The sequence below is a fragment of the Benincasa hispida genome, chromosome 3 (assembly GCF_027475165.1).
Source record: "Benincasa hispida cultivar pf3 chromosome 3, pf3_genome.v1.1, whole genome shotgun sequence".
Classification (NCBI taxonomy): Eukaryota; Viridiplantae; Streptophyta; class Magnoliopsida; order Cucurbitales; family Cucurbitaceae; genus Benincasa; species Benincasa hispida.
In genome coordinates, this window is record NC_143480.1 from 36044795 (window position 1) to 36067775 (window position 22981).

Here is a 22981-nt window from a genome sequence, read left to right on the forward strand (position 1 = left end):
ATAAAAACAATTGGTGCAAATACAACAATGTAATCCACGGTGTTTCTTAGTTATAAGATATCACGAACACACTACAACACGATCTTCTACCTAACATAAAGGCGACCGATTGTAAAGTTACTGTCTACCTTACACCATCCTTCAAGACTTAACTCCAACAATCTGAACCTACCATTGAGGCAAAATTGAACGATTAAAAGCTAATTTGAAGGTTTTGAAACTTAATTTGGCAAGTTTATGAAGATATTATGACCATATCCTAATGGAAAATATATGAACCTTAATACCAAGTCTAATTGATAGAAAATGAAACTATATCCTAATTCTAAGCATCAACTACGATTTGAATAGGAGACATGATCACATAAAGAATGAGTACTATGTTAAAAGAGTCACGTCATTAATAAGTTATGTATAGTGAAAATAGTTCTTTTGAAACTGTCTACGAGATAATTTTGATATTATAGAAATATCTAAAGCTAGTACATTAGATATAATTAGAATCAAAGCACCATCCAACATCAAATGCTACAACAAAATCAGCAATTATACACTTAAAAAGAAACTTAAAACTAATCCTTGCAAATATAACTTCACAATTCAACATATGCAAGAAATTCAAATTTTCAAACAGGATAGCACCAATTCAATTCTCACTCAATATGAAGGTTGCCCTAAAATTACACTTCTGATTAACCACAAGAAAAACAGTTAAAACATACTAGATGGAAGATATATTTTTCTACCTAAACATATTAAAAAAAAACATATACTTTATGGCTCTTATCACATATCTTAACTTTATCGAAATTAGGGGGAGAACGGACAGAATCACGTGGAGAAACATTTCAAAATACAACCAATTCATGTGTATACAAAATATTTCAGAAAGTTTGTCCAAAACATACCAAATGTTTCAGAAATTTTATCTAAAACATCCTCAATATACCAACTAGATTCCCATCGTTTTATGAGGATTTGAACTTCTTATTTTAGCAAAAGAAATATATACGTCTGGAAAGAACCTCCCAAAAGCAATAGTGAAATTAAAAGAAAGCCATATAATAGGGAATACAAGAATTAACGTGAAAAAAACTCTAAATTGGAGAAGAACTACGGACTAGAAGAATTCCAGTATGTGAAAAATTATTACAATCGCACAAAAATCACTTACTGACCCTAACTACAAAGAAATTGATCTCTCAAAGCATTATATCGCTCACACAACTAAGTTAAAGCTTAAATGCTTCTAATTGAGATGATTTGAAACCAAAAAGGCGCATAAGCTCTTGAATCTAATATCCAATGTTGGCAACTGCACTTTTAATATTTTGTTAAAGACTAAGAGTACATACCAATTAATAGAGATGTCAAAAACTAAGATTACATATATCCTCGCTCCCCATTTCATTCCCTGAAAATTTCCTATGGGGATCAAGGCAGGATTTCCAGAGGGAAAATTTTTTTCCATTAGTCTTTAAAAAACCAATTAATTTAAATCATTGATGTGAACAAATTTTAATTAAGAATTAACTCTACCACTAATTGTTTATTATGTTTATTTCTACATGACAATTTGAATTCAAAGATAAATTACTCAAATCTTGGCATAAAAAACTAATCAACTTTTTTTGATATAAAAAATAAATATAAATTAAATTATTCACATACATAATCTAAATTTAAATATTCAATTTAAATATATTCATTATCTTGACCACTAAACAATCAAGCTTGAAATTTAAATATAATAATCAATAATAATAATAATAATAATAATAACAAATAATTATACTAAGTAAATAAATAAAGGCTAATCGGAGCGGAGATGGAGAATGTATTTCCCGTTCCTGTCTCCCTTTAATTCACGTGGATTTTTTCTCCCGTTCACTCTCTCATTTCCTAGGTAATCTGAAAATCCTATCCCATTTGGACGGACCCCACGGTCCTTTCACGTGAAAAAATTGGACATCCTACCTATTAATGTCAAGTTACATCCGCTTTAGTTGGTGAATAAAATTATCATTTTAATTTCATAAAATCCCACTATCTCTTGGCTTGAGGTATTATTGTGAATGCACCTCCCTCTTTTGCTGCCCTATTTGGCTGCTTCCCATGATCAAGGATTCCCTCTCTTTTTTGCCTTTATATAAATTTAAAATAATCAACCTGATGATCATCTTTTCAAAACTCCAATCTTCCCATTTCTCATCATCATCCAAACTTTCCAATCTCACTTAAACTCTTAATATATTTAAATTTGGTAATTGGTAGTTTTCCTTTTCCTATTCTATTTTATATTATACATACAAACATGGTTTTGATTTGTTTGTATATTCCTAATTAATTTTCAAAATATACCTTTTTAGTTTTTGAGTTTTTCTAGAATAGGTGTATTTCAACTCCAAAATTTCAAAATATATCTTTTTAGTCTCAAATTTTTAAGAATATGTTTAAAACTAAAGGTTCTTGAAGATTTTTTTTTTTATATATATAATTATATGAAGTTTTGAATTACAAAAGTAATCTTAAAACTAATTTTAGAGAGAAAAAGGTCATTTTAATTTTTTTTAATTTAAAATAATAAAAGTTATTGTATTGATCCGTTAAACCTATTTTTAAAAATTAAGAGACTAAAAAGGTAAAATTTGAAAACTTAGAGACTAAGTACACATATTCTAAAAGATTCAGAGATTGAAAAGGTATGTTTTGAAAATTCAAGGATCAAACATACATATTCTTTAAAACTAAGAGACTAAAGATAATTTTCCTTGTTCATCTCCATCTAAAATACATTGGTTTAACTTCATTTCATTTTGTATATTTACATATATTAGATTGAAAAATTATTCGAGCTAATGTCAATAACACGATAGATAAGATATTATATGATATATCTGGATGAGAAAAAGGGACTTCAATATATGTTTAATAAAATTAAACAAGTTTATTAGTTGAACTTAGAATATGAAGTCATTTGAATGGTTTATTAATTTGCTTGGTAGAAATTTAGTTAATCTATAAATAAAACTCCAAGAAAAAAGAAATAAATAAAAATCAATCAATCACTAAATATTTTTAAGTAAAAAGAAGAACAACTTAGAGATGTGAATGTCAATATGGTTTCAACTATTAACATGTACTATTAGCGACTAATAGGAATGTAATTTAACAAAAATACCAAATAGACGAGTGAAACATAAAATATATTATTTAAATAAGCGCAAAATCGATATATAAGAAAAAAAGAAAAATAATTAAACATAGTCCATGATGTTTTCAACAATAATACATGAATGTCTCTCCACTCTTGTAATTTTCATTAAATGAAAATTTATTATTATTATTATTATTATTACTAATCAGCCTATTGATTTCTTCTAAATTGTACTCTAATATTGGATTTTCTTCTTTCCCCACCTCCTTTTTCATTGCACCATAAAATTTTCCATTTTGGTCAAATTCCATTTCTCCTCCGCCGTAGCCGAGGTGGTTGCCGCCGGAACTTCCGTCGGAAGAGCTGCAACTGGCCGCCTGATCCCCTCCAAATGAAAGAATATTTTCTTGTATATGATCATAATAATAATTATAATAATTTGGTTGCACCAATTGCATGTTTTTATTGTTGCAGCTCGGAGATGGATTCGCCGCCGTATGCGGTGGCGGAGAAACTTGGTTGAAATTAGATGAATTTAAATCTGTCATTAGCTTCTTCTTTAGTTTTGTGTTCCAATAGTTTTTTATATCGTTGTCGGTTCGACCAGGCAATTGAGCCGCAATGATTGACCACCTATATAAAAATTTAAAATTTAGGTCACAATTGACAAGATTGTATTTAATTTTTTTTGTCTGGAAATTTATGTTTTTTTTTCTTTCCATTTTTTTCATTAGTTTTCACTTGAATCATATGAAGTCTGAGTCTTTTTTTAAACACTACTATTTTATTTAGTTTTCGAAATTTGACTTGATTTTTAAAAATGTTAATAAAAAATTAATGACAACAAATAAATTTCAAGGTAATATATTTATAAACTTAATTTTTTAAAAATAAAATAAAATAAAACTAAATCTCTTTTAGCAACAATTTCATTTTTAATTTTTTCTTTTTGAAATTTGAGTTTATTTACTCACTAATTTGTTTTTAACATGGCACAGTATTCACCCTATCTAAAGTCTAAATAAACATTTCAATTTTTAGTTAACCTTTTAAAAGCTTGTTTTTGAAACTGGACTAAAAATTCAATTAATTTCTCAACAATCATGGAAACCATGAAAAGGGAAAGAAAGAGAGACCAAAAAAAAAAAAAAACACACAATTTTTCAAAAACTAAAAATAAAAAACCGAATAGTTATTAAGACCTAAGTAATTATCAAACAGAAATTTATCTTCTCTTCTAATTATCGTAATTAAGCCTTAGCAAAAAAAAAAAAAAAAAAAAAAAGCACAATTTCTGAAAAACTAAAAATAAAAAACCGAATGGTTATTAAGACTTAAGTTATCAAAAAGAAACTTATCTTCTCTTTTAATTATCGTAATTAACACTCTAAATTAAACCTTTGCAAAAGAAAAAAAAATCTTCACATAATTTAAGTAGTAATTATATAATATTAATTGATTTGAACCAATAACAAGACCCAAAAGCTGTATAATTAAACAACATAAAAGAAAAGGCAATTAATTAGGAAGATAGTAAACTGTATTTAGAGGAGGAACCTGCTTCCTATGGTGGCGAAGAGAGAGCAAATAATTCGATCTTCATCCTCAGTGAAATCGCCATGTTTAATGTCTGGTCTTAGATAATTAAGCCATCTCAATCTGCAGCTTTTCCCACATCGCTTAAGTCCTAAAGAATCATCATACATATATAAGAAAAACAAGAGACATATTAATGGTTTTCGAGAAAAAGATTAGGGTATTGTATTTTACCAGCTCTTAGAGGAAGGGAAATCCAATTGCCACCAGTTCCATGGTTGTGAATATGTTGTTTGAGCTTTGCATCTTCTTCAGGTGACCAAGGTCCTTTCTTCACACTTGCTTTGTCACAACATGGACTCCTTCCCATATCTTAATTGATTATGATCTCTCTCTCTATTTCTTTCAAAGAAAAAATATATTTTTTTTGTTAAATTCTGGTTTTTTGTTTATAAGAGAGGGAACTAAATAGATAGAGCAAACTAAGTCAAAAGAAAGACAGCCTCTCTTTCTCTTTGCATTTTTTATCTTAACTTTTCTTTCTCTCTCTCATCACTTTTCTTATGTACGAGATACGGATATGATTAGATACGGTAATATGTTAATTTTTAAAAAGTTAGGATACTATTATGTTGAAGATACGTTTTCTTCCTTAAGAAAAATCTAGGTTATAGATACAAGTTAATGAAATAGTACAAAATACAATTCAAGCACTGAAATACAATACAAAAAAACATCTAAGATGTTGAAGTAAAATAGTCAATAAAATGCAATAAAAATGTGACCCGTAGTGATAAGAGAAAAAGAAGAAGAGGGAGAAGTATGAAGATAAATGGAGAACTTCTTCATTGAATTGTTTGGCAATATTTAAGTGAGTTATATTTTAGAGGACTTTGTAGGGACTCATAGTGAACTTTTTAAATAGGCTGCCTAGTTTAATTGAAAAATATTAGATGAGTTGTTTATCTTTTTTCTTTAAAAATGTAAGTGTAAAAATATATACGTCGTATCGGTATCTAATACGTGTCTTGATACGGATTCTTTGCCACACATGAAGTCTTTATAGGATTTCAACAACTATTTATCTTAAAACAACTTGTGTTGCAACCCAATAACCGTCCAATAAAATTTTGATACGTGACAAATATATATATATTTTTTAAAATGATTTTTTTTTTTAATTTTTTCTTTGTGGGTAAAAATGGAAGATGAGCCCTTCTATTTCACAAGAATATATATTGTCGTTTGCTCACTTCTCATGTCATTTTACCCCCCTACTTGGCTTAAGTGTATGTTTGCAAATAATTCTAATTAAATGGTTAAAAGTATTTTTGTCATTTTTTAGATCACTATGAAATGTTTTTAATGATTCAAAACTAATTTTACTATTATGAAAATTGTATTTAAAAACGTCAAATTAAATATTAAATTAATTGTTATCAATTAAATTTCGGGTTATTTTCAAATATAGAAAAATAAATTAAAATATTTACAAAATATAACAAAATTTTATAACTATTAATTATAGACGCTGATAGACTTCTATCAGTGATATTGATAGACACTGATAGAAGTCGTTCATTGTCTATCAGCATCTATCATTGATAGTTCTAAAATTTTGCTCCATCTTCTAAATATTTTCAATAATTTTACTATTTGAAATAATTTCTCTTAAATTTTAATGACTAAATTATTACTTCTATGAAAGTTTATGGATCAAATTTGTTTTTTTAACTTTTAGATTATAAATTTAGAACTTATCATATCTTTAAAAATTGTGTCTATTTGGTCTATAAAATTTTAAAAAGTATCTAATAAATCTTTAAAATTTAATTATTACAAATTGTTAATTATTCAGGTTTAATTATATGATTAAATTGTTACAAATTTTAAAATATAGAGACTAAACTGTTACAAATTTCAAAGTATAACGACTAAGTTGTTAATTATTAAGTTTAGGGAACTAAATTGTTATACATTTTAGAGTACAGGCCACTTAATCGTTATCAAAATTCAATGATTAAATTATTATTTCTATGAAAGTTTAAGAACTAAAAGTATGTCTTTAACCTTTAAATTATAAGTTTAAAATTTATAATCTTTAAAATTGTATCTATTTGGTCTAAAAAATGTTTAAAAGTGTCTAATAAATTTTTTAATTTCAAGTTTTATATACCTAGCAGATTATTCTCGAACTTTTTCTTTTATGTGTTTGATATAGGTTTTTGACCTATTTAATGATTTTAAATACAAAATTAGAAGATTAGTGTCTAATTCGGTATAAATTTTATTTTTATTATTTAATAGATCGATTAATTTTAAAATATTTTGAATAGGTCATAAACACATATTTTCTTACATTTAATAGACATAGATTTGAAAGTTGAAAGGATAATATAATCTTTTATTAAATAATTACTAATTTAGTGGGCTGGCTTTTATTTGATTAAATCATCTTCCTATGATAGTAAAAGCCTACTTTTGCCTTTATGACTTAGATTTAATTGCAGTTTAATCAGTAAACTTCCAAAACTTGTGTCTTTTAGCACCTACTTAAAAATCCATTTATTTACAAGATATTATATGACGAGTGGTTGGACGACAATTTTATATTGTTAGATGTATGAGAGAGAAATAGTAAAACTATCTTAAATTTATATATCCAGCAAAAAGATATATTACTAGGAGTATATAGATTAATTATCCTACTATTATTTCAAGAGAGACACGCTTATTAAATAATTTCTTTTCATTTACCTCTATTATTAGAAGATTTTCAAAAATAGAAAAATAAGAGAAACTATTTACACAAAATAACAAATTTTAATCATCTTTCCCTTTCTGCGTCTTCTCCTTTTCTCCCATCTTCTTCTTTGTCTTCCCCCTTCTCTGTCTTCTTCTCCATCGTCTTCTCCTTCTCCTATTCCTTCTCCTTCTTCTTTGGTCCAATCTCGATCTCTCTCTCTAACCCACACACTTTCTTCTTCTTCTTCGACCCGATCTCAACTCTCTCTCTAACCCAAATACTCTAACGTCCAGCAACCACTGCATTCATGCCCAACCACCGATCCACCGTCGTTTGGGTCTACATCGCATTTCTAGTTGTATGTTGCCATCAATGAGTCGATTTTTCTCTCTCTATCCCATTCATTCTCTCTCTCTGTTCCTCTAACTCTTAGATTCATGTAGCTCGATCCTCATCGTCACTGTCTTGTCGCCGCCAACACTAGAGTTTGTTTAATTTTTTGCTGTTAGGGGTAAGATTTTGGGTGTTTTGGGTTAATTTCGTTTGGTTCTTGAACACCCATTAAGTTTTGGTGTTGGAATTAATTTACCCATGAAGTTAGATGCTAGATTTGAGTTTTGTTGCTTTTAAATAGTTGTGATAGACATTGAACAATGTCTATCACATATAAATATTGTTGATAGAAGTCTATCAACGTTTATCAATTATAGGAACTGATACAAGTCTATGATACTACAGTGATGGAAACTAATACAAGTCTATTATTGATAGATGTTGATAGAAGTTTATTAGTGTCTATCAATATTTTTTTTACTATTTCTATAAATAGTTATTTTGCTATATGTGAAAATTTCTCTCCATCCTTTGTTCAATTTTGAATTCTAATAGAATTAGGCTAACACAATGTTATTGGTAGGTGATAACTTGTAATAAATATGAGGGATAACTTATACCCTCTGATGAGACCAGAAATGTGAAAATGGTCCAATTTTAATAATGTTATTGGTAAGAAATTTGAGAACTTGCAAATTTAAATGCAAAGATTTCTTGATATTTGACAAATTGAGGCAAGTTGTAGGATTTAGTCAAAATAGATTTGGAAAATGAAGCCCTTTTATTAATTTTAACAAATAAAATTTTCCAAGAAATGTAACACATTTTCTTATTTTCGAATCAACTTGCCTATATTACAACTATTTTGTACCACGTGGCACATTTACCTTTTTTTAAAATTTTCATCCATTTTCTCATATATTACAAGAAATTCCTCTCTCACGTGTGGAAAAAAAAATTATTACAACCCCCTCGTGTTATTATCTATGACGGTGATAATTCAATGTAAAAGTTGTATGTTCTTCATTAATATTTAATTATATAGAGAAAGTTTGATGAAAATGTGTGTGATCAATGGTTTAGAGTCAATAGAGTATGTTAATTTCAAAGTGGATGGCTGACTTGTTTCATATTTTAAAAGAGAAAAATGTTTGATAAAATAATTTTACTATTTGTCAATGACATTTTTGCACTCGTACACGTTTTTTTTTTTTTTTTTATATTATTAAAAAGATACTTCCGAACCAAACTAACAATTTAGTTCTCAATGATTTAATCTTTATATTTTTAATTTTAGTTGTTGTTATTATTAATTCATTCTTTAAATAATTGATTGTTTATCATGTTGAAATTACCTAAATATGTTTAAAATTTTCAAATTTTTTTCCTGTGAGGAATATCTCAATTGAAATCTTTATCTAATAATGTCTCTAAAATTTAGCGTGTGTAGGAATAATTGAGTTGACTAGAAAAAAAATATTTTTTTAAAAAAATATTTTTATTTAAACTCTTTTTTTATTAAAACGGTTTAAAATACATTTTAAGAATGTTTCAAAACCTATTTCTATTTTGAGTGGTTGTCTACACTTTATTTTTTTTTTTCAAAATTAAACACTTGAAAAGTTAAATCAAATATACCTTAAGAATGCCAATTTCTTTTTATAATGCCTTACTAGGGTAGCTAAAGAGAGCATAACTTGACTATATTTGTATGTATTAACGACTACGGATTCTGTGACTCCAATCCTCTATTAGTTAAAAGGATTATCTTATAAATGATAGTTTATGGACATTTAAGACTATTGATTAATTAAGGTCCATTCTTTACCATAGTTATCATATTTCATATAAAGAAACATTAGAATTCATAATTTTCTACAATGACATTTTAATTCTTGACATTCAGGCATTCTTTTAGTTTAATTTATTTATTTAAAAAGTTTTTATCAAGATCAACTATAAAAAAATAGTTATATATATACACTAAAAGTTAAAATTAATAATTTTGAAAAGAGATGGACAAATGATATTTAAGAGTTCTTATATTTTTCAATATGATTTTTTGTTTGTGTTTTTAATTCTTTATTAGAAAACACCAAATTGAGCTTAAAATAAACACGGCCATAGGATTAACATTGAGATGAAATTTGATTAATGATCCAATGGATATAATTTAATCACTATTCAACTGTCATTTCCATTTGACTTTTTTGGTATTTGATTATAAAGAAAGAAAAGTTGTAAACCCACCTCTTCCTATTTGACTTGGTTGCCTCCCTTAATTTTCCAATGTCCTATGGTTTAAGAATTGTTACCTAAGCAATATTTTTTTTAATAGGGGAAAGGAAAATTCAAAATTTACCACTGAACTTATTAAGTTATATTAATTTTTACGAATTTAGATAAGTACCTCGATTTCTATAATCTATTCGATTTTTGCTAATTCATAGATTTTAATAAATTAGTAAATGAGTAACTTATATCGTTTCATAAATATTAATATCGAGTTGCACAAACTTAAATTTGATTAATACACAAATTTATTATTGAACAACGTGGTACAATCTTAAAAATTTTAACAAAAATCTAATTCTAATACAAATATACAATGTTATTTTTATGGAAAATCTTATCAATTTCGAATCATAGTACATATGTTTTATATAAATAAATTTTCAAACAAAAATATTTATAGGAAAAATTACAACTTAAATATTGCAATATCGAGCATAAATAGATGAAATTGAAAGTATGGGACAAATATTTATACAATTTAGACCAGTTTATGAATAATAAATTTTAGAAAAAACCAACCAAGTAAAACTACATCGAGGTAGTTGCTTTTTCAAAATTGTTATTATTTTTAAAAAAAATTAAAACAATTAAAACATTTTTTCTTAATATTTGTATATCTAACAGTTTAGGTGTGCCTTATAAGCAAAACAATTTTGAAAACAAATAAATATGGATTATTTTGAAATATAGTAAGCACTTGCCTCTTTGTAATTTCTAGATCACCCCGTATTTCCACTTTTCTGAAAAAATAAATTAGTTTAAATTAAATTCAACAATCATTTTCTTTCCTTTTTTACCCTCAGTCAAAACTATCTTGAGCTATCATCCTTGTTCATGAAATTCTTGTTGCAACCTTTACATTTATGGATAATAAATTATTATTGTTATAAATATATATGTTGGTGCCAAAATCCAACTAAAAAACATGCATAACCTTCACGTGACATCATTAATTAATTAATTTGGAGGGAAAAAAACGTGACTTGCAAAAGAGAAAACTTGCACACTAGTGTGGTATTTATCGTCTTCTCTTGCTCTAATTTGGAATCTAGTTATCTGGTAATCTAATTGGACCCTATGTGTGATTCTTAGATTCAAGGTGTGTTGGACACACTTTGTGCGAAAGTTAGGCTCAACAACCTTTGAGGTCGAGACAAGGGGAAGTTGGGCCCGGAGGTCCAACTCCCCTCCCTTGGTTCATCATGTTCTTGTTTTGGTCCAAGTTTGATTTCCATTTTTCCTTATTTATTAGATGTATCAGTTTAGTCTCAAGTTACTCATAACAATATATAACTTGATAATGACAATATTTTCATTGATGTGATAATTATGTCGATACTTAATAAATATTGGCAAATATGTCATTTAAAATTGTCAAAGTGAGCACAATTCAGCCATAATTAATACATGTTTTTACTTTTTTTAAGTTAGAGGTTTAAATAATTATCTATTCAAATGTTTTAGTTTTACTTTTTTTAAAAAAAAAAAAAAAATAAAAAAAATAAAAAAAAAAAAATAAAAACAAGAGATTTGAAATCGATGGCATCAATCCAATAATAAAAGAAAGATAAAATATTAATATTTTCAGACTCCAAAACACATAATTTACTTTTGACGATTTTTGGTATAAAATCAATCCCTTACTATAAAATAAGGTGATTTTACATTAATTAATTAAAGAAAAGATTACTTATTATTAGACATGTTAAAAAAATTGTCACTCGAAAAAATCGATCAACCAACACAATCTGAGTGGATTATGAATTCATTTGGGTTGGGTTGAGTTCAAATAAATGAAAACTTTATGGGATGAGTTGATTTATGAGTTCACCTAATATACCTCAAACCAATCCGAATTTATTATTAACTTAAAATATATATTTTTTTGTTACTTATAATGCAATTATTTATAGATACATTGATTTTAGTTTTATCTAATTTCATTATTATTTGAATAATTTATTCTCCTACGACTCTTAAAAATAGTTTCAAATGAAAATTTGCATTATATAAATTAAAATTGAGTTGTTAATATTAATTAAATATATAAAAATAATTAATTATTTTTACGTATTTACATTTTACTTTTTTTAAAAAAATTAAATAAATGAAATCAAAACCAATTCAACCCAAATATTTCACAGTTGGATTCAGTTGGATTCATTTTTTTTTAATGAGAGTTGTTTGAATTGAAGAAATTTATATCCAAACAATTGAGTAGGGTCTAAAAAATTCTTTAAATCCAACCTAACTCACTAACCGCATTAATCAATTGATTTCTTATGGATGGATTATTTTAGATTTTTTTTTCTTCAAATGGTCCACTAAACAAAAGGTGTCAATTATTGGCGAGATGAAGGCCAGACTGGAAGTTGAAATACCCCAGTGGCCAAAATTGTGATTTTGTTAAACTACATTTTTATTATGAATTTTAATAAAACTAATCATTCAAATCTAAAATTTTAGCGTGATAAGATTCAATTCTTATACTTTCAAATTTCTAATAATTTAATTTATAATTTCAATTTTTATTGTATAATAATTTGATCTTTAAATTATAAGTGCATTTGGTTTTCAATTAACTTATTGATCTAGGTATGTGAGAAATTTAATTAAATATTAACGATATTTTTTACTGTAAAGACTAAAATCATTATAAATTTTAAAGTGTAGACACTAAAATTTAAGAAGTAAATTACTACAAAACTAAAAATAGATAAAAATTTATTACAAAATTGAAAATACAAAAACTAAGGTTAGCCATTTGGTTTTTGAAAATTGAGTTTATAAACACATTTTTCAACTCTAAATTTCTTGTTTGGTATCTACTTTTTATCTATGTTTCCAAAAACTAAGTTCAATTTTGAAAATTAAAAAAAATTAAAAAAATTTGTTTTTTGTTTTAAATTTGACTAAAAATCCAACTCTTTTACTTAAAATTGATACATACAGATTTATTTAATTTTCAAAAAAAAATAATAAACTAGACATGATGTGTTGATTCTAGACCAAAGGCCGTGGAGGATCTAGGATTTTAAGTGGGAGCAGGTCCAAATAAATTGCTAATTGAAAATAAGTCATATCGGTTAATTTAAGAATTTAAAATTGCTTATTTGTTTATTTTCTTTTAAAACAAAGTAATTGTAGATCATAAATTATTCCCGAGTTAAAACTAATTAAATTAATCAGCTACAAACCACGGTCTTGCGTGTAGACAAGGCTAAATCTAAATTATTTTATCAAACGACAGGTCGGCACCTAAAAGCTGGCAAAACGACAATCGTCTTTGGTCACGTTGACTTTCACCGAAAACGGTGAAGGTACAAATCCCTAAGTCATGTTTGTATTACCTAATTTCGTGATTTTGTCATTTGCAGAACTTTTTCTCTCTCATTTATACTTAAAAAAAATAAAAAAGAAAAGGAAAAAGTCAACCGTTTTTATTTTTTATTCTAAGTTAAATTATATATTTAACTCAATTAAATTTTTCTATATTACCAAAATTCTATATCTCTTTATTCATACTATAGACTTATCTTTATAAATATTAATGAACTCACATCAATATTAGTAGACCTCATTTTATTTTTTAAAATACGCTAACATGACTAACAATGAATAATGAATAGGAGTATGAAAATTCTTTCAATTTTCTCGTAGTACTTAGTTTCTTTTCCTATTTAACCCTTACATTTTAAAATATGTATTTATTGATCCTTAAAATTTATAGAATACAAATCAACTCTAGAGCTTTTTAATTTATAAAAATTATGTGACGCAAAATTGAAGTGTATAATTCTATTAGATATATAATTTATATTTATATTTAATAAATAAATTAAAAAAATAAATTTGTCAATAACTTATCAAACACATTAAGATTTAGAGACTATTAGTATTAGACATATTTTAAAAACATAGAGACAAAATAAATACAAACTTTTAATTGAGAAGGTTAAACTTGTAATTTAATGTAATTTTAACTAAACACATCATAGACAGGATGGGTGGGGGTGGACTACCAAGTTTGGCCACTGTTTGAAATATAAGGAATTGTGGAGTATCATTCAATTGAGCTTTTCAGATGCACCTTAAGAAGGGAAAATTTAACAATTACCCTTCAAGTTTGTCATTTGTTTAAAAAAAATTCTATATACTTTTGAAAATTACGTTATTACCTCATACGTTCATAAATGTTTAAAATTTTTATCCTCTAGTAGAAATCCTTTAGAATTTCAAACGTAAACTTAGACTTAAAATTGTATAGAATGACTAACTTGAAATGATGTAGTGATTTAAATTTTCATTTCAAGTTATTGTCACATCATTTATTATTTCAATTTTCGTCAAAAATTTCTTTATAATTTCTACTCTAAAAGAATATTTTTGAAATTTTAATATATATATATAGTTTTTCTTATAATAGTGAAAATACAAACTATTAAAAAAATCCATAATGAATCTGCTCACTCATAAGTTTACGTTGAGAGAGTAGAAGATCTTTCATATTTCATTTTTTTTTCCAAAACTAAATTTTTTTCCATTCCCCTCATAAATATATTTTGTATGATAAGATTCATTTTAAGTTGAATTCTCTCCCCCTCTCTAAATCTCTCTCGACTCTCATATTTTTATCGGTATTCTGTGTGGCCTTACGAGTCCTAGTTTGATTATCAATTGTTAGAGCAAAAGTCATTTCCTCAACTCAATCCAGCTACTTTAAATTAAAGTTCCAGTTTTTTTTTTTTTCATTCAAATTCTTTTACCTTTTTTTGAAAAAAAACTAGTTCATATTATTGATTGATCGATACCTTAACATTTAAGATTTTTTTATGTTTGTATACTTAGAATATCAATATGTCTACTAGAAAATATGAATATGGATATGAAAAGCTCAACAAGAAAAAAAGAGTAGAAAAATTAATTGAATAAAAAAAAGGTGCTCTAATAAATTTGTTATTAAGTGATAAAATCGATGAAATAATAGAAGAAATGATAAGTATAGATAAATTGAAAGATGAAACAAAAATAGTAGATAATTATATGCTTGGAAATGAAACATGTAATCTAAACTTAAATGAAAAAAAAAAAAAAAAAAAAAAAAAAAAAAAAAAAACTAGAGAGCGAGGAGGACATTGAAAAAGGAGAAAAGAATGATAATGAGACATGTATAGTATATTAATATAATATATATGATCCAAGACGATGGAAAAAATATTGAATATAAATTAATTTTATTAGCAAAAAAGATCCCATTAGAGAAAGTCATTTAATATTTCCAAAAGATGAAAATTCTAAACATTCTTCTAATATTCATTATACTAAAAATTTATCTAATGGCAAAAAATATGATAGAAATTGGCTAGTTTACTCAAAGGATTTCGATAAAGTTTATTGTTTTTGTTATAAGTTATTTGATACTAAATCTGAGACAGTTCAATTACCTAATGAAGAAGTTAATGATTAGAAAAATCTTAGTTCTTGACTTAGAAATCACGAAACTAGTAATGAACACATATCTAGTATGAATGTTTAGGTTGATTTATAAATTATTGTTAAAAAGTAACACAATTAACAAAGATGTTAAAGAATTAATTAATAAAAAAAAAAGAACATTGAAATAAAGTATTGACACGAATTATTGTTGTTATTAAAAATCTTGCTAAAAATAATTTAACATTTCAAGGAAGTAATGAAAAAATTTATCAAAAAAATAATGGGAAAAATATAAGCTTAATTGAAATGAATGCCGAATTTGATCCAATAATACAAGAACATGTTCGTCGTATTCAAAATAAAGAAATTCATTATCATTATCTTGGATATAATATACAAAATGAACTCATACAACTATTAGGACTTGAAATAAAAAATATAATTATTGAAACAAATTAAAGAAGCAAAATATTTTTCGGTTATATTAGATTGTACACTTGAGGTAAGTCATCAAAAACAAATGTCTTAAATTGAGGTGTGTTGATATTTCAACAAGCCTAATAAAAGTAGAAGAATATTCTTTAGAATTTTTAAAAGTTTTGAAGATACTACCAGAAAAGGTTTATTTGATGTGCTTATAAACACAATTAAGGATCTTAAACTTGATATATCGAATATAAAAAGACAAGGATATACCAATGGTTCTAATATGAAAGGAAAACAATAGGATATACATATAAGATTACTAGAAATAATCTTATAACATTTTATATACCTTGTGATTATCATAATCTCAATCTAGTACTTTCTGTCATGATTAGCTCATGTCATAGAGCTATGACATTTTTTTGGAGTTGTGTAACATATTTATTCTTTATTTTCTTCGTTTAAAAATGGTGGAAACTTTTGCTAGATCACATAACCAACTTGACTATCAAACATTGTCACAAACACGACGAGCAAGTCGAATTGAAAGTGTCAAAGCAATTAGATTTCAAGGGTCTCAAATAGGGGACACTTTAGTAAAATTAGGAGAAACTAATAAAAATCCTAAAGTGAAAAGTGAAAAGTGAAAAGTGAAGTTAATTGTTAATTCCTTATGAATTTGAAAATTTTGAAATTTTGAATTATTTTTAGGCATGACTATATATGGTATGATATTTTATTTGCTGTAAATCTGTGAGTAAAGTCCTACAACATAAAGATATGAATATTGATATTGCTTTAGATTACTTGAAATGTTTAGTTTTCTTTTTAAAAAAATATAGAGAAAATAGATTCATCGATGCTATGGTTTCAACTAAAGAAATTATGGAAATACAACTAAGATTTCGTGAAAAAAGAATGATTCAAAGAAAAAAAAAATAATTTGATGATAATATTGACATTGAAGAAATAGGATCACTTGCAGATTATTTTAGAATTGATTACTTTTACTATATTATAGATCAAACAATTTCTTCATTTAAAAGTAGATTTAAACAATTTCAAGTATATAAAAATATCTTTAACTTCATATTTGATATGAAATTTATTGTATTAATATTGAAAATATATTAAAATATGATACATTTTCTTACATTAGTGGTTTAAATTTATTTTTTGAATTAAAGATATTAAGAGAAGTCTTGCAAAATAAAATTGATTGTCCTATTAAAATATTAAATTATATAAAAAAGGTAAATGCTTTTCCAAACGCATATATTGCTTATAGAATATTATTAACAATATCAATAACGGTTACCCATTGTCTATTGATTTGATCTGTTCCATTCTATTATGTGTATTAGAACAATAATAAAAAATAAGTCTCTATCGTGATTTTTTCTCCCTATTATAGGATTTTTCACGTAAACTATATGTTTTTTCTCACTCCTCTTTTTCATCAATAGGGTCTCATATGTCCATATACCTAAAAATGACATATATATATATTCAAAGTTAAGGGTCATTATACCAAAAAATAAGAAAAATACAACATGTGGTACCTAGCTTGAGGAAACCAACGAAGAGAGTACTTCTCAATGAAGTATTTGTTTGATTTGACTTTCTTTTTCTAGATCCCAACTTTGTCTTTCAATGCAGTCTGAAGATCCTCTAGTGTCCTCTCCCAAATAATGTTTCCCCAATCCATGTTGTTATAGTATTCTAGGCCCTCTATAGTCTCAAAGAGTTCTCGATCAACTGCACTCTTCTATTTAATCTTCTCCATCATTACAACCTCGATGTAATACATTAAGATAATCTTCACCACATCGTCATTATTCTGAAACTCCAACTGCTTTTATTGTTTTTCCAAAACATTGATGTGGAATGGGTTAGACCTATACCTATTACTTAAATATTTCCTCTCTAATTCTTAAGAAGCTTCCTTAGTTCAAACCACTTGAGCGAGGGCCAACCACAAACTAGTCCTCAACAGAAACTGGTCCTTCGAAAATATAACAATTGCACCCTTTATGGAGAAGCTCATAGCATTCGCTTTCTAGGCCTTAACTTATCTTAGCAACATGTGATGGACAACGAGATTGTTGAAAACAAAGTTGTTGTCCGCAAACTGCCCAGATTGTTCTCCTGAACATCTCAAGCTGCTTGGTGGTAAGCTTGTCCTTGGCAATCTTGTCCGCTCGATACTTGGCCAGGAAAGCAATCACACTCAGATATCTTTAAACTTGTTGACATCGTAGATCTGCATATACAAAACAATTTGTCTCATTAGCTAAACCAAAGGAAATAAAGTAAGTAGTCAAAGTCTTTTTACTCTCTCTGGTCTTAATAGTATATCTATCTATCTCACTCTTAGATACTCGCTCTCGCTCTATAATCTTAAATTCTCTTGTATGTCATCCTCTTCTTCTTATTGTCTTGCTTTCTCTCAGTGTCTCGCTCTTCATATCTCACTCTCTGTTCTTAGTTTTATTTCTTCGTTAAGTCATTTTCTTCCATTTACCCTATCGCCTTGCTATTTGTAAAACTTCTATCACTCAGATCCTACACCCAAACCCACCAAATGATGTCGAGCCCTAAATCAAAAACCTCAACCACCAACTTCATGTGAATCAAAAAACCCAAGTCACCGATTTCATGCAAATCCGAAAGCCCAAATCACAAATGCATATGATATAGCTAAATTCTTGAATGGGTTTGAATTTGTAATACTGCTATGGTGGTTTGAGATTAAAAAGACGGGGTTTAATACGATCGTGGGTATTTGGTTTATGCTCGTAAGGTGTTGGATGATATGTCTCTGAAACCTGAGGCTAACCGTTTTACTGATGCTTATATGGTTACTTTGTCCTTTTGTTTTACAATTGCTGCAGCTAAGCTCAAATTCACCGCAAGAATGTTGTCTGTTGGAGTCTTTTAGTTTCTTTTCCATTCTTCTTCTAAGGAGATATTACTAAAGGTTTGGGTAGCTTTGTTTTTGGATGCATCTATTTCAAATTTTCAATCTTTGATATGTTACCTCTTTGTCTATCTAAATGGTAGGCCTTTTAAATGTTCAAGTGATTGAAGCGATGATTGATCGTACAGGTACTCGACTTGAATGTTGTAAATCTTATTTCATAAGATAGTGTGATCCAAAAAAGAAGGTCCAACTCGCAGAATAATGGTTGTTTGATATGAATGACATTCTCCGTTTTTTAGCAAGAGAACAAACAAGACAACGACCATCACAATGTTCTGTTGAAGAACCAAATTCAAAGTTCATTTCAAGGAGTTCAGAGAACAATAAGAAAGGTGAAGATGACAACTATGCTATAGAGCAGAACAATAGAACACATAATTTATTAGGAGAAACAACAGAAACTCATCCAGTAACTGAAACATCAAGTAAGAACAAGCCATGGTTCAAACAACCATTCCCAATTATCCTCAAGCTGCACCACTTGTCCTGTAACCAAGAAATTGAAGAATAATAGATGTGTCCTTGGTTAATTTACTAACAGAAAGCAAATTATACTGAAACTGGGTAACAATAGAACCTCCTGAAAATATAACAAATTTAATAATCAAATAGTGCCAACATAATGCACTCAGGAACTGCGCCGATCAGCAAAATAACAGAAGTTGAAAATAAGATAATGGCTCAAATAACTCCTTCAAATAAACAAATGTGCATGGAAGCACCAAAATCAATAATTTACCACCCAGACAAGTATACAGGCAAGGGAGAACTATATCATGTACCTACCTTATATGTCGAACAAGTCCTAGCCACAGATTTGGCTGCTTGAAACTGTGTTTAAAGAACATTAAGTTATGACATTGAGATGAAGTTGTTGAACGTGTAGAAGGAGCTTTCACTACAGTTTAATTTGCCATAGAAATTGTGCGGCAGAGAAAACGTCATTCGATTGAATTCTCCATGAATGAAATGTATAAATATTCATGGGGGTCAACAAAACTCACAGCTGGCTGACTAATTACACATAATCATACTACATATTCTGGTATAATACGACCAACTTTGGATAAATGAAATAACTGAAACATAGCCAATACAAACAAGTGCAAAGCTGAACATGTGCTGAATGTATACTTTCTAGCCTTTCTCAGTCCAAAACCCAATGCCAAGAGGAAATCAGACAGAGCCTTGTTGAAAAACTTGTGATTAATGGAACTTCATTATGGAAAATACAAGACAAACAACTCAAACATTTTACTGTTGTATAAGATCTGCACTTAAGCCTTTAGATACATTGGTTAAGACGTTGGTGTACTTCTGAGATTCATTGGTTAAGACTTAATAGATTGGTGAAGTTGAAAAAAAATCTATAAAAAACAATGGTGTTGTCAAGTAAGCCGTTGTTTCTCTTAATCCAAGTCAACCTAAAGGAGGCTCTAATCGATTGGGAATTATAGATGCTTTCTTTCCTTCATATATAGTCCAATAAAAAACGAGAATGCACAAGGACATATAAAGAGAATGCACCACAAATCATGAGTAACAAAGAAGTGGTCTTGAAATTTGTTGCTTCTTCCACCTAGAAACACCATCAATGCGATAATAAAGCACAACTGGACCTTCTTTTTTGGATCACACCATCTTGTGAAATAAGATTTACCAACATCTAATTTGAATACCTGTATGATCATTGCTTCAGTTACTTGAACATTTAAAAGTCGTAGAATTTAGATATTCAAAGATTGAAATTGAACCAATTGCACCCCAAAACCAAAGTACCCAGACCTTTCGTAATATCTCCTTAGAAGAAGAATGGAAAATAAATCAAAACACTCCAACAAATAACATTCTTGCAGTGGACTTCGAGCTTAGCTTTAGGGAGTTTAACATGAAAACGGAAGGATAAAACAGCCATGTAAGCATCGGTTAAAAGGATGAACCTCTGGTTTTAGAGACATCCATCAAACAACTTATGAGCATAAACCAAATACCAACCAACACCATCTTAGTAAAATCCCCCATCTTTCAAATCCGTTCACACAACACCATATAGCAGTAGCATAGATTCACCACATTCAAGAAAAACAGAAAATTAGAACAAAAACACTTGACGAATTAGCTTCTGATTTTTGGAGACATTTCATCAAACACTTTACGAACATAAACTAACTACTTTCCAAGTAAAACCTCTCATCTTTATAATCTCATAAAACCATATAATAGTAGCATAAATTCAAACCCTCCTACACAGAAAACCGAAGCACCAACGAAAAAAAAGGTGTACATACAGAGGAGGAAAAATTATTTGAAGTCTGTCAGATCACCTTGTAACCATCCCAGTAGGTTGGAGCCTGCTGAGAACGATCATCTACAGCCACTGAAGCCAAGGTTCATTGGCAGTTACTCACGCTCTAGTTACAAGGCAAATAATTCATCCACCAGACTTTGATTCTTATCTCCTTAGAACTCAAGGACACAGTTGTACAACCTATAGAACAGATCCTGTTCAAGTAAGGTCGTATCTTACTAACTTCATCTTTCTATTTAAATAATGTAGTTTCTCATACAAACTTTTCGATGTGGGACTTGGGTGGTTGGACTTTTTCCTTTTTTTCTTTTTTTTTTTCAAATGATTGGAATCGCAAAATTTATTCAACTCAAATAAAAAATGATAAAAACCTGTACCAATTCATATATATATATATAACAAAAAGTAAATAGAATAACGAATAATGGATTTCTCCACTTTCTCCAATTTTTTTTATTGATCAATATGTGTCTTTTAAAATCCATCAAATGATAATTTGGCAAGTATGGATTACATGACATTAATAGTGTGTAATATTTAGACAAATGGACAACGCATGAGATAATGGATAAGTGACATATGACCAATGGACACATCTACATTACACATAATTTAACTTATTTATAATAATTGAATTATTTATACATTTTCAATTTTTATATTATGAGTAGCTAATATTCCCAATAACTCAAAAAAATTGTATTATAAAACTTTTTGGTGAACATATATATATATATCATTATCATGTTCAATGCACGTGATATATGTTTACTATTATTCTATTTACTAAATTTTTTATAATACTATAAATAGATACATTTGTTTTATTATTTAATATGCAATGTAATTGTAAAGTATAATATCAAAATTAATTATTATTATTATTAAATAAGTTAAAATTTTAAAATTAGAAATATCTAAAATTAGTTCTGGGTTCTATATAAATGTTTATGATTTTTCTTAGTACAATTATGAATCTTTTTTCAACCATAAATGATATCAAAATTAAGTTATGTATTTTTCATTTGTCAATAATTTGTCGTGTACTCTGTTATAAAAGTTTAATTATTGAGTGTGTTCCTCTCCTCCTTAGTTAGGGTTTCTCATTTGGTCGCTTGCTTTTATGCCTCCTGCTTAAAAAAAAAAAAAAAAAAGGTTAAATGAAGTGAATGAAAAACTATAAAACTTTCCAAAATTTTCATATTCTATAGTTAATTATAATTTCATAAATATATTAATTTTGGAACTAATGTATTTTGAGGAAAAACTTTTACATTTTAGCTTTTCACATTCCGTTTACTTAATCTATATGATGTAATTAAATTACAATCAATTATCTATCCATTAAGAAATATTTTTTTATGGTCTTGGTTTCTAATGTTTTAAATGAGTCATTTTAATCCTGAATTTTTAAAAGTATGTTTAAAAGTCCCTCCATTGATAAAATTATTAAATTTAATGGATCAAATTCTAAAGTGGCAAGATGACTTTCAAAAAATAAATATTTTTAATTTTTTACATCATTGGAAATAATAAACTGTAATAAAAGCTTTGAATAGGACTAAATGCACATATTATTCAAAACTCAAGAAAAAAAAATCGCCTAAACTTTTATATTTCTTGAAGGACTCATTTTGAAAAAGTTATTTGACATAATTTGAAACTATTGTTTTCTTTATTACTTTTTTTTTTGTTTATTAAAAAGTCTGCGGGTTAACTTTTTTTTAAGTATATAATGAACTTTTCAAACTAAATAAAGAT

At 27.3% G+C, this 22981-nt stretch overlaps 1 protein-coding gene, 2 long non-coding RNA genes and 1 other non-coding gene across 4 annotated transcripts; all 4 read right to left on the reverse strand.

The window, feature by feature from the left end:
- Positions 1 to 3185: 3185 nt before the first annotated feature.
- On the reverse strand, positions 3186 to 5244 carry LOC120073533 (transcription factor RAX1-like). The gene is made up of 3 exons (XM_039026372.2): positions 4928 to 5244; positions 4715 to 4844; positions 3186 to 3790 (listed from the first exon to the last, which is right to left on the reverse strand). Exons 1-3 carry the CDS (start codon positions 5061 to 5063, stop codon positions 3280 to 3282), a joined length of 777 nt encoding a protein of 258 aa, XP_038882300.2. The 5' UTR covers positions 5064 to 5244; the 3' UTR covers positions 3186 to 3279.
- A 12168-nt stretch (positions 5245 to 17412) lies between these two features.
- On the reverse strand, positions 17413 to 19897 carry LOC120072859 (uncharacterized). Its single transcript, XR_016528262.1, has 2 exons — positions 19699 to 19897; positions 17413 to 18192 (listed from the first exon to the last, which is right to left on the reverse strand). It is a non-coding gene; the product is annotated as an uncharacterized LOC120072859 (long non-coding RNA).
- Positions 19898 to 20100: 203 nt separating this feature from the next.
- LOC150037228 (uncharacterized) lies at positions 20101 to 21366 on the reverse strand. The gene is made up of 2 exons (XR_016528261.1): positions 21237 to 21366; positions 20101 to 20591 (listed from the first exon to the last, which is right to left on the reverse strand). It is a non-coding gene; the product is annotated as an uncharacterized LOC150037228 (long non-coding RNA).
- On the reverse strand, positions 21222 to 21432 carry LOC120074831 (small nucleolar RNA U3). The gene has a single exon (XR_005481110.2). It is a non-coding gene; the product is annotated as a small nucleolar RNA U3 (small nucleolar RNA).
- Positions 21433 to 22981: the final 1549 nt, after the last annotated feature.